This window comes from Pelodiscus sinensis, chromosome 1 (assembly GCF_049634645.1).
Source record: "Pelodiscus sinensis isolate JC-2024 chromosome 1, ASM4963464v1, whole genome shotgun sequence".
NCBI classification, from domain to species: Eukaryota; Metazoa; Chordata; order Testudines; family Trionychidae; genus Pelodiscus; species Pelodiscus sinensis.
In genome coordinates, this window is record NC_134711.1 from 288,013,754 (window position 1) to 288,027,021 (window position 13,268).

A 13,268-nucleotide genomic window follows, 5' to 3' on the forward strand; every position below is an offset into this window, starting at 1 on the left:
CCTTTCTCAGGCTGTCATTTTACATAAATGCTGAGGGTCTCTTCCCTTCACCAATAATGACTGTTAGCAGTTTGTCCCCTTGGGACATTTGTATATACAGATAAACAGAGAATGAAGAAGTCTTGTATATTTTAATGACCAAAACATTATCTCCCACTTTTCCTCCCACATTTTGAACAAGTCCTGGTTCCCGAAAACCTCCACCAATGCAGAAATGAGGGAGACGGAGAGTAAGCCGCTGAGTCTTATGGAGGAATTTGGTTACCTACCTCTTCCTGCACTTGGACCAGATCACTCCCATCTCAGCATTCACAAGGAGACCAAAAATAGGAATGAGTAGTTCTGTGGCACCTTAGGGTATGTCTAGACTACATGGCTCTGTCGATGGAGCCATATAGATTAGGTTTCTAGACATAGGAAAATGAAGCGGTGATTTAAATAATCGCCGCTTCATTTACATCAAAATGGCTGCTGCGCTGTGCCGATCAGCTGTTTGGTGGCACAGCGCGGTAGTCTGGATGCTCCACGGTCAACAAGGGAAGCCCTTGTCGACCGCCCCAGTAAACCTAATTCCATGAGGCATAAAGGGGCAGTCAACAAGAGCTTCCCTTGTCGACTGCGTAGAGTCCAGACTACTGCGGTGTGCCACCAAACAGCTGATTGGCACAGCGCAGCAGCCATTTTGATGTAAATGAAGCGGCGATTATTTAAATCGCCACTTCATTTTCCTATGTCTAGAAACCTAATCTACATGGCTCCGTCGACGGAGCCATGTAGCCTAGACATACCCTTAAAGACTAACAAAAATATGTAGTGTTATGAGCTTTTGTGAATAAGACCCACTTCATGAGATGAGTTGGAGTAGAAATAACAGAATCCAAGATGTTTATCAGCAAAAAAAGTACCTGTCAATGTTAGGACCCTTGTTAATGAAGCCAATAGCTTTTTTTGCTGTATTATATATCTTGGATTCTATTATTTCTACTCCAATTCATCTCATGAAGTGGATCTTACCCATGAAATCTCATGATGCTATGTATTTTTGTTAGTCTCTAAGATGCCACAGGACTGTTTGTTTGTTTTTAAAGTTACAGACTAACATGGCTACCCCTCTGAGACTTCTCAAAAATAGGAAAGCATTAGTTGAGGAAAATAATCCTCACAAAAGAAAAACAGCAGTGCAACAGGATCTAAAATCTGAAAATAACCATTACCTGTGCTTACGCCAGGTGGTGCTCTACCCCCTCTTTAGTGTCTGTATCATGCATAGAGGTGGTTGAGCCTGCTGCTGACAGGTCTAGGTTGCATACTGCTGCCAGTGGCTAACCCAGTGGTATCAGATGAAAAGTGGTGGCCCATATAAGTATTTGAGATGTTGTCGCCCTCTGCAGTTTAGGATTAACTTCTGAACTAACCCATACTTACTCAGGCCATGTCTTTACTAAACAGAAGATCGATACTGCTGTGATCATTCTTCTGGAATTTGATTTAGCAAATCTAGTTAAGACTTAATAAATCAAACTTAGAGTGCACTCCCACTGGTGGGATGACTGGGACAGTGATTAAGGATTTTGTTTAATATGAAAATCAATAAACCAAAAGGTTTTGATGGCTTGTTTTTACTAAATCTCTGTTTTCTTTGAAATCGCAGTATTTTTAAGGCCACAGAGAAATTTGGAATCTATAGACCCTCAATTTACAATTCGGAGGAAGATGGAACAGTTGCGAGAGGAGAAAGAGCTTGTGGAGCAATTGCGCGAGGTATGTGAAAGATCACGAGAGAGGCTACAGATTTGTGGCTAAACATGTATTTCCTGTTTGCCCTTGGGAAAGTCGCCTAATCTTAGAGTAAAAGCAGTCCTTGGCTGTGTAAGCAGGGGAAAATCAAAGTGTAGGAAGATGGCATTATCTCTGTATACAGCATTAAAATACCATGACTGGAATACTGTATGCCATTTGATGTACATACTTCAAAAAGAACACACAATTATTTGAAGTCTAGACAAGGTATTTTACATTGAGAAACTTAAGAAGCTCTATCTATGTCAGAGGTGGGCAAATACTGACTCGTGAAGCTGATCCAGTCTGCTGAGGTTACTCCTGGTGGGATCCCACTGTTATATTTACCTGCACAGACTCAGATATTAGTCTTTGCAGCCCCTGTTGGCTGTGGATCACTGGTATCTGCAGCTGTGCAGGTAAATATGGTGGTGGCAGTCTGTCAGGGGCTACAGGCCCGTACACTGAAGGGGAGAGGGGTGCACACTCCCCATGCTCCTTCATGGTCCACCATGGGGCTGATTCTGGCTCAACTAGAGAAGGCAGGAGTAGCGCATTGTCCCAGCCTCCCTCCCCTGTGCTCTGGTCAGCTGGGTAAGGCTTAGGGTTGATTCCCCCCTTCCTCACTCAGGAGCAAAGCTGGAGGCAGAGCTTGGCCACAAAGGGTGGGGGGAGCTGCCACCAGCCCCTTCCACAGCTCACACCCTTCCCCACAGAAATTCCTGGGCTAACCCTGGCCAACTGCCACCTTATTGCCCATCCCTGATCTAAGTGGTTCTTCAAAAAAGGTTAAGAGATTACTTAATTTCACTCTACAATTTATCTAGCAATGTGATAGATTTTCCATCATTGAAGATTTTTAAATCAAAACTGGTGTCTAAAAGATACACAATAGCATAAACAGAAGTTATAGTCTTGATGCAGAATTACTGGGTGAGAGTCTTTGGGCTGTGCCGCAGTTCAGTTAAGATGGTTTAAAGTGTTTAAAATCTATAAAACTCTCTGTGCTTCAGTTTCACTATCTGTGAAACAGATGAGATAATTACTGTAATGAATGTTAAGAGCTTCAGTTGCAAGCTGTCACTAACACAAAGTGTTTTTACTTGTGTTGTACTAGGGCAGTTAACTCAAATGATTAACCAAAAAATTAATAGCGATTAAAATTAAAGACAATCACAGTTTTAATCTCATTGTTAAATAATAAGCTATCAGTTGAAATTTATTAAACATTGTGGATATTTTTCTACACTTTCAAATATATTAATTTCTATTACAGCAAAGAATACAAAGTGCACAGTGCTCACTTTATACTATTGTTTTTTATTACAAATATTTGTACTGTAAAATGATAATCGAAAAATAATATTTTTCAGTTTGCCACATACAAGCACTGTAGTACAATCTCTTCATTGTGACAGTACAATTTACAAATATGTATATTTTGTTATATTTGAATGCAGGATTTTTTGTACATTGTTATATTTGTAAGTTCAACTTTCCTGATGAAGAGAGTGCGCTACAGTACTTGTATTAGATGAATTGAAAACATATATTTCTTTTGTTTTTTATGATGCAAATATTTGAAATAAAAATAAATGTAACTGCATTCCAAAACAATGTAAAACTTTAGCGCCTGCAAGTCCATTCCTTCCTACATCTTGTTCAGCAAATTGCTAAAACAAGCAATTTGTGTGCATTTATGGGATATAAGGCTGCCCACTTCTTATTTATAGTGTTACCTGAAAGTGAGAACAGGCATTTGTATGGTACTTTTGTAGCCAGCATGGTGAGGTATTTACGTGCCAGATATGCTAAACATTCATATGTCCCTTCATGCTTCAGCCACCCATCCAGAGGACTTACTTCCACGCTGATACACTTATTAAAAAAAAAGTGTTAATTAAATGTATAACTCAACTTCTTGAGGAAGAATTATTTATATCCTGCTCTATTTTATCTGCATTATGCCATATATGTTATAGCAGTCCTAGTTGATGACCAAACACATATTCATTTTAAAAACACTTTCACTGCAGATTTGACAAAAACTCAAAGAAGGTACTGTGTGAGATTTCTAAAGAAAAGTATCATTATTAAATAGAACCCATCAGCAGCATGGATGTAAGTCCTTTGGAATGGTGGTTGAAATGTGGAAAGGACGTATAAATCTGTAGCACATCCTGTAGATAAATATGTTGTAGCAGCAGCTACAACAGCGCCATGTAAATGCTTGTTCTCGCTTTCAGGAGACGTAAACAAGACATGGGCAGCATTATCTCCTACAAATGTAAACTTGTTCTTCTGAACAATTGCCGAATAAAGAGGTAGGGCAGAGTGGACTTGTAAATTTTAAGGTTTTATATTGTTTTATATTTGAATGCAGGATTTTTTGTACATTGTTATATTTGCAAGTTCAACTTTCCTGATGAAGAGAGTGCACTGCAGTACTTGTATTAGATGAACTGAAAAAATATATTTATTTTGTTTTTTTTATGGTGCAAATATTTGTAATATATAATTGATGTAAAACGGGCTTTGTATTTTGTATTATAATTGAAATCAGTATATCTGAAAATGTAATAAACATCCAAAATATTTAAATAAAATTCTATTATTTTTTGTCACTTGATAGCCCTAGACAGTGTTAATTGCTTTACATCTACTTAAATTGTATGACACAACTTTACATTAGTATTGGTTTAAAATACATTTGGTGTTAAAAGTAAATAGTGGCATCATATGGCATTAGAATGATTAACTTGAATTTTGTCCATTGACTAACTTAAAACATAAGGTATTTTCTTGATAGAACTTTGAAATGTGTAATGATTTATTAAAAAAAAAATCCTTTTCTAAAATAACTTAAGAGTTTTCTGCTCCCCAGATAATATTTGAAAGGGTTATTTATTTAGGCACAACACCACTTCTTCTGCCTCTCTTACACATTATACACATGCCTACCTGGGATCTGCATAGTTTGTTTTCGCTTCACTACCACTGCTGTTGTTTATAATACAGTGGAATTTAGAGACCTCAGAAGGGCCTTTGATAAACTGAATACAGCATATTATAAATAGCTGTCCTGGCCCCAAAGAATATATCATCTAAAGGACAAGTTAGAAGAGTTGGGTAACATGGACAAAGAGATGAAAGAAAAAGGACAAGAGCCACTATATTAAACTATTTTAGAACAGACTAGCAATCTGCATAATCTGTAGTTCTAATGAACCAATCAGTAACAGCAATCACAATCTATCACTAGGGGCCTGACCAAATACATGGCCACGAACAATGCATCATGGACAGTGAGATCTGGTCTCCTTCCATGAAAGCCCGGTCTTTTGTGTGCTCTTATCCTACGCTATACAGATATTATGGGGAAAGACCAGCATTTCTCAAATTGGGGGTCTTGATCCAAAAGTTGCAGGGGGTTGCAAGGTTATTTTGGGAGGGAGGTCATGATATTTTTACCCTTACTTCTGTGCTGCCTTCAGAGCTGGGTGGCCCCAGAGCGGCAGCTATTAGCTGGCACCCATCTCTGAAGGCAGTACACTACCAGCAGCATCAGTGCAAAAGTAAAGGTGGTCATACGGCATGCCATGCCATTCTATTCTTCTGCGCTGCTGCCTTCAGAGCTGAGCAGCCAGAGAGCTGAGTGAGGGCCCAGCTTCCATGCAGCAGTGCAGAAATAAGAGTGTCAATATCATGCTATGCCATTCTTAACTCCTATGCTGCTGCTGGGGGCAGCTTTGCCTTGACAGCCAGTCTCCCCACCAGTACCAGCTAATCTCTGGCTGTCCAGCTCTGAAGGCAGCACTCCCACAAGCAGCAGAAGCAGCACAGAAGTTACGAAAGCAGTACCACAACACCCCCTACAATAATCTTATCTCCCCCACCCTGACTCCTTTTTTGGGGGGGGGGAACTAGGAGCAATGTAAATGAAGATATACTGGTGGCTTGACAAACTGGAATTGGGTGAGGAGTCACTGCTGTAATGGGTAGGATGGTACAGAATATGGGTATTTGCTTTTGGGGAATGGGGTTCTTTCTAATTCTGTGTAAAAGTGGTGACATGTTTGTTCTCCTCTTACAGAACATTGAAATGAGACTAAAGATTTGTTTGCCTGAAGACTTGGGATCTGCTCTTATGGATGGGGTCGTTCTCTGTCATTTAGTCAATCACATTCGTCCTCGGTCTGTGGGAAGTATCCATGTACCTTCACCAGCTGTAGTAAGTCAACTATTTTTTTGATAAAATTAAAACTAAACAACAAAATCTGCTTCAGTAAAGCAGGTCATTGGGTGATGAATAGTGTTCACTGCTACAGATAGGGACCTTATTTTTTTTTCTAGTTCCAAGTTGGTGGTAATCAAATTTTAATTAAAATTAAGTACTAGAGCTATTAAAAATAAGCACATAATTTCTCTCTGTTTTATTATGAATAAACTGGTCTGTGACTGGCTGAAGTTCATGATAGGTTTGTTGTCTATACCATCCAACTGGCAGCAGGTCAGATTTTTTCATAATGTCTTACTGTTTAAATTGTAACAGGCAATCGTTATCTCTGACTAGATTTTGTTCCAGTTGATACTTTCCTAAAAATCAGTTCTCCACTTCCTGATGCATTGATAATGTGTTCTATCATAGCACACAGTATAATGTATAGTGTATTCAAATAAGCATATGTGGAGTATTGGGTGGATATAAAATTTGTATCCGGATCCAATCAGTGATCTGTAAAAATGGTCCATGGATATCTGCATCCACATCTGCAGATGCATATATCGCTAGATATAAAGTGGATATCCGCAGATTAACAGGGCTCTATGCACATGGGAAATGTTACGTTGCGATTAGATTAGTGATGAGTTAACAGTAATTCTACATAGCAAGATATGCTCTTTTTTTGTTAAATATGGGATAAAAACTCATTTTTTGGTCATACACAGAGCATAAAAGAAACATATGACCTAATCCTGCAATTTTTGACTGCCCAATGCCACTAAGACATGGATCTGATTGCAGGACCAGGACCAATGGGGATTTTTTTGTGTCAAATCTACTTGCATACGCTTTTTTCAAACTTAGTTCCTTTTCTTTTCAAATGTCTTCTGAATTTTTCCTGTATTTCTGGAAGACTCGGTTCCCTTTTGGTGGGGACATTTCTGTTCTGGATTTCTTATATCACTTGGATTCTAAAGAGGTTTCCTGTGTTTTCAAAATATGATGCATAAAGTTGTGTAGTTGTTTCTGAGTGTACCTCTCATTAAATGTTTGTTAAATGAAACCTTATCCTTAATTCTGGGAGAGGTATGCATATTATAAAGGTGATCTGCTAAGGCTTTTAAAAATACAGAATTTTAACAAAAAACAAAGAGCTTTCAATGTTGGCCAAAAAAATTTGTCCCCCTTTCATAAGTGACCATACTCGGTCAGACCAATGATACATCTAGCCAAGGATTCTGTCTTCTGACAGTGGTCAGTTGGCAAATGCTTGAAAGGGAATGAATGGAACAGATGAAAACATTAAGTGATACAACTCTTGTCACCCATTCCCAATGTCTGGCAAACAGAGCTAGGGACACTTCAGAGAATGATTTTGTATCCCTTCTTATCCTGGTTAATAGCCATTGATGGACCTATCCTCCATTAATTTATCTAGTTCTTTTTTTTAACCCTGTTATATTCTTGGCCTTCACAACACCCTCTGGTAGAGTTCCACAGGTTGGCTGTGTGTTGTGTTATGAAGAAATACTTCCTTTTATTTATTATTGGACCCTAATCTTCGTGTTATGAGAAGGTGTAAATAATACTTCATTTACTTTCCCCATACCAGTCATAATTTGATAAGCCTCTGTCATGCCCTCCTTGTGTGTCTCTTTTTCCAAGCTGAAAAGTCCCAGTCTTATTCATCTCTCCTTGTATGGAAGCTATTCTATATCCTTAGTCATTTTTGTTACCCTTTTCTGTATCTTTTCCAGTTCTAATATATCTTTTTTGAGATGGGGCGACCACATCTGCATTCAGTATTAAAGTTGCGGACTTGCCATGGCTTAATATAGAGACAGTATGAAATTTTCTATCTTATGTAATGGTTCCCAACAATTTCTAATGATTCCCAACAATGTTAGCTTTTTTGACTGCCACAGCACGAGTAGGTGTTATCAGAGAACTATCCATAAAGACTCCAAGATCTTTCTTGAGTGGTAATAGCTAATTTAAACACCATCGTTTTATATTTTCAGTTGTTTTAAATCACTTGATTCTTGTCATGTCACATTTCACTGCAGAGACTCACAGAATAAACAAGATCTGAATTTCCAAAAGTTAAAAGGTGTTCTCAGTGTCTTACAAAACACTTTCTGTCCTTCTTTATATATAACGAAGAAGCAAAACAAACAAACAAAACAAAGGCACAGACTCACTTTTTCCCCATCGCATGTCTTTTTTTACATTTCTGGTGCTATTTTACTGACATATAGTTAACCTTGAGAAGAAATGTTTTGGAGAATGCTACACAGTTAATGTCTCTTTTTGTGTTAATGAGTTTTCAGTTTAAGATGATATTAAAGGTCAGGAATATCATCACTTCTTTCTGTTAAAATATGAAAATAATGTATTAGCTTTGGTGACACAGAATGCCATTGTAAGAGGTTTGCTATTCTTGAGTCAGACAAAGAGGCATCATTATAGAATCTTTGAAATCCTAAAATACTGAGGAATTTATTGTAAAAGTGAATTTTAAGCTTTTAATTTAAAATGATGCAACAAAAGAACTAATATAAAAATATAGAAACTACATTAGAGCTCATACAACTTTCCTTAATGTATGTTTAAATTCTCCGTTGGGTTTTCATAATATCCAAAAGTTAAATGTGAAAGAACTATGATTCCCTTTATACACATTCTAAAACAGCCTGAGATGTTTGGGTTGTAAAATTTCCATTCAAGAAGTATTGCCACTTCTTGCAGATAAGCCACTGCACTTGATTAGGAGAGGGGGCAGATTTTGAGAACCTTTCAAGTTGGACTTGCATGTTCGGAAACCCAGCAATGAGCTGGATGCACTCCCAAATTTCACAAATTTGCACAATTAGGCACAAAAGCTGCATGTTAGCAAAGTGGTCTTCTAAAAAATTAAGCTGCAATGAATTCAGACCACTTTAATACAGGCAGTCCCCGGATTACGTACAAGATAGGGACTGTAGGTTTGTTCTTAAGTTGAATCTGTATGTAAGTTGGAACTGGCGTCAGCCACTGCTGAAACTGATCAGTTTCAACCGCGGCTGAATCTGGACGCCAGTTCTGACTTACATACAGATTCAACTTAAGAAACCCAAGTGTCCCCAAGTCAGCTGCTGCTGAAACTAATCAGCGGCTGATTCCAGGAAGCCTGAGGCAGAGCAACTCTGCCTCGGGCTTCCTGTAGTCAGCCGCTGGTCAGTTTCAGCAGCGGCTGACTTGGGGACGCCTGGGGCAGAGCAGCTGGGGTGCTGCTGGGTTGCTCCAGTAGCGTGGCTCCTCGGCGCTACTGGAGCAACCCAGCAGCACCCCAGCTGCTCTGCCTCAGGCGTCCTGATTCAGCCGCTGCTGAAACTGACCAGCAGCGGCTGAATCAGGACTCCTGGGGAAGAGCAGCTGGGGTGCTGCTGGGTTGGTCCGGAGCAGTGCTGCGGGACCAACCCAGCAGCCCCCAGCTGCTCTACCCCAGGGGTAGGCAAGAAAAGCCTGGTCTGCTGGAGGGGGCACTAGTTGCCCGCCCCCCCCCAGCAGACCAGGGAGACGGGGGTGGGGACGCCCAAGTCCTCCACGGCTTTGCTCCGTCTCCCTGGTCTGCTGACCTGGGAGACACGGAGCAAAGCCGCAGAGCACGCGGGCAGCGGGACAGTCCAGGCGCGCCATGCTGTCCCACTGCTGGCGTGCTCTGAGGCTTTGCTCCCATTCTCCCTGGTCTGCTGGTCAGACCAGGGAGACGGGGAGCAAAGCCTTGGAGCACGCCCACAGCGGGAACAGCCCAAGCGCGCTTGAGCTGTCCCCCTGCGGGTGTGCTCCGCGGCTTTGCTCCCCGTCTCCCTGGTCTGCAGGGAGACGGGGAGCAAAGCCTTGGAGCATGCCCGCAGCGGGACAGCCCGGGCGCGCTTGAGCTGTCCCCCTGCGGGCGTGCTCCGCGGCTTTGCTCCCCGTCTCCCTGGTCTGCAGGGAGACAGGGAGCAAAGCCTTGGAGCATGCCTGCAGCGGGACAGCCCAAGTGCGCCTGGGCTGTCCCGCCGCCGGCTTCCCGGCAAAAGCCGCAGGCTGCCCGGCTGCCCGAGCCCCTCCGCGGCTTTGCTCCGCGTCTTCCTGGTCCCGCTGCCCGTTGTCCCGCTGTCCGTGTCCTCCGGGGCGAGAAAAGCCGCGTTCGTAACTGTGGATCCGACATAAGTCGGGGACTGCCTGTACTGGATGAGAGAATCCACATGAGCTTTTTCACTTTCCTGAATGTATCTGCATAAAAAAGAGTATATAGAGTGCCTGGGCCAGTGGGAGGTAGCTTACCAACAGGAACAGTCGCACTTCAATATTGCCTCGGCAGTAGAAACATTATATAATAGGCAGAATTTTATGATGGCTCCTGTACATTGTTAATGTCTGTTGCATTAATCTCTGGTTTCTTGTTTTTGCAGCCTAAACTTAGCATGGCCAAATGTAGAAGAAATGTGGAAAACTTCCTGGATGCATGTAGGAAACTGGGTATACCTGAGGTAATTTTTAATTATGCCCATCAATATTATATGAGCTACAACACACCAAAAAGCATAAATTGTATGTTATTTTACAATTGAAGGCTCTTTGTTTTATATAGAACTAAAATTATTCATGTCTTATTTTATGAAATATTACAGTAGAACATTACCACCCAGAATTCAACAGTTATTTCTGTATGGTCTTAGCTTTAAGCACATTAATTGTTCCATTGATGTGTTCATGTGAAAAATTCACAAGTTTATAGTCTAACTGTCTTTTTAGTGAGACTAAAAACATTGTTGGACTGAGATTTAATTTCTTCTCATGACTAGAAGGCCCATTAAGAAATTACTGAATTTTGTGAATTAGCAAACTCAGCTATAAAGCCATGTACAACATATCACAAAATGGATAATTGTCATTTTTGAAAACAATACCTATATTGCCATAGGTAGATGAAAGTATTTACAGTAGTCCTAATACCTCCTTATATTTTCTATCGAGAATAGCTAGTAAATAAGTAGATACAGCATTAGTGTTATAGTTTGGAAAGAGTGCTAACTGTTTTACTTGGAGCTTTTATTTTACAAGGTCAGTTTAGTTTTAAGTATTTATACTTTATATTTTGTAATTCATTTTGTCAGAGAAATTGGCCGTATGATATCTCACCTGAGCCTCTGTTACATGTTTGGTGAGATGTAAGGAAAGAAGACAACTTCATGTGTGTAAATTATGGAATGTTCACATGAAGCAAAATGCAAATGAGTGAGGTTCTATTGTAATATTAAAATATCATTATAGAAATGTGAAATGACTAATAGAGCAAACTCAAGAAAGTATAGGATTTTACATTTTTCAGTAGAAAATGTTAGTAGTTTATATTCTGACAAAAATTACTGTGAAGTAACAATACAATTTAGTTGTTCTAGATTTACATTGATTCAGTTTAGATCAGAATCTGTTCCAGTATCTAAAAAATGCCTGAAGTAATTAAAGACAATTTCATTTAAAAAAATTAGCCTTCAGTATGAGGAATTCGTTTGTATACAAACTAGTTTTTAATGCTGTAAAATATAAAACCACAGACATAAAACTGTACATAATGTTTTGATTGTATTTTTGACAACATGACAGTAAAACTAAGGGTCGTCTGAGAGCATTTTTATGTTAAGTGTTAGTTTCAGGAGTCTAGAATCATGTTGTGTTCTGTTTTTTCTTTGGGATGAGACTTGAATGCAAAGTTTTTAAATTATAAAAGGATTCCTTTTTCAGAATGTGAAGAAAATCCTTTAGTCAAATTAATCTCTGCTTGAAGGACAGCAAAACAAACAATTTTTCCTTTTTGCAATTTGAAGAGGGCTTGAAAGGGAGGCTTATTCTTATGGCTACAATGAATTTCTATTAAAATTACATTTTGTAATCCATAATGTTATGAACTGGACCTCTATTTTACAAATCTTTATATTGGGTGGCTGTTGCAGTTTATTAATGCATATCAACTGTTTTCATAAAGTTATGTAATGTAAAATATTCATGATAATATTAAAATGGCTGCACTTTGTGGGCTGAGGATATTAGTTGAAGAAATCAGAAAGCATGTCTCCCTGTCATGAGAATATTGTGTCAAAATGTATGTAGCCTATATGTGGAATGTTTAGTGATACATGAGTAACCCTCTGATGCACTTATAATCACTTGCCAAGAAGTGGCCTTTTGGGGGAAGGAGGAGGAAGATGGTGGCTCTTTTAAACTTGGTCTTTTTTAAAAAAAGAAAATTGATTGCCATAAAAATATCTGAGAAGTGGTACATTAATATGAGATCTGTTGAATGAGGGCAATAATCTTCACTCTCAATTTCCTTTTTAAACTATAGTAAGTCAGCTTACTGGGACAACAATAATTGTTTAAATGTTAGTGATTAAGCAGAGACCACACATAACTGTTCATAAGGGGGTCACAATTTAAAGGTTTGTGTGGTAAACAGTGGGGTTCAGTGCATGGCATTAAAACCCAGAGAGAAATCAGGGGAAGGGAAGGTGACCCCTCTTGCTCCTCCCCCACCCCCATGCATTGCCTCTGTGAATAAGGGTTTACATTTGTTTTTATCTTTGTTTTTATATTTCAGTGAAATAAAAATGTTCTCTGCTAATATTGCATACTTGTTATAGATTTTTGGTGCCATTTGACTAACTGTATACTGCAAATTTTCATAGAGAATTAAGCAAATGGTCAAATCTTATACATCTAAGTAAACAAACATTTGTTTCTTCTCTTATAAATTGTCATTCATGTAACAATCAAATACATTTGTTTGCAGTTTCTAAGCGATCTTGTGGAATTGTGTAAGTGAATTCATGTTTACTAAGCATGAATGGCACTTGACAAATTTACTGTTACAATTTGTGGAAAATTCATTGTGTTTCATAGCTCACTTAGAAGAGAGAAAGTGTTTAGAGTTTGCTGTGTTTTACTAAGTGTGAGTGAGAGAGAAAATGTTGGGAACAAAGTTCAATGGTAGGTAGATATGGCTGAGCGAGTAGCTAGAAGGACTCCAGTGCCTACATAAATCTAGAATCTGTCTAGGAACAGTATGCTATAAAGGTGCCATGCAAGACGCTCCCCACTTTCTAAGATTTGTGTGTACGTTGACTATTCTTATATAGCCTACTTCTCAGGAGAATGCAGTAATAGGAACACAACATTAATAGTGAATTGTTTTATTTTCTGACTAGATTATCGTAAGCGCCAGCCCTTTGTCAGGTTC

General features: G+C 39.3%; 1 protein-coding gene across 7 annotated transcripts in view; it reads left to right on the plus strand.

Moving 5' to 3' along the window:
* Positions 1-13,268, plus strand: part of LRCH1 (leucine rich repeats and calponin homology domain containing 1) — a 219,722-nt gene that overhangs the window by 181,429 nt on the left and 25,025 nt on the right. For all 7 annotated transcript variants that reach the window (XM_075919027.1, XM_075919025.1, XM_075919026.1 and 4 more), the window contains 3 exons: positions 1,652-1,761; positions 5,873-6,010; positions 10,444-10,521. In XM_075919027.1, the coding sequence (XP_075775142.1) occupies positions 1,652-1,761; positions 5,873-6,010; positions 10,444-10,521 (326 nt within the window). The remainder of the gene's footprint in view (positions 1-1,651; positions 1,762-5,872; positions 6,011-10,443; positions 10,522-13,268) is intronic.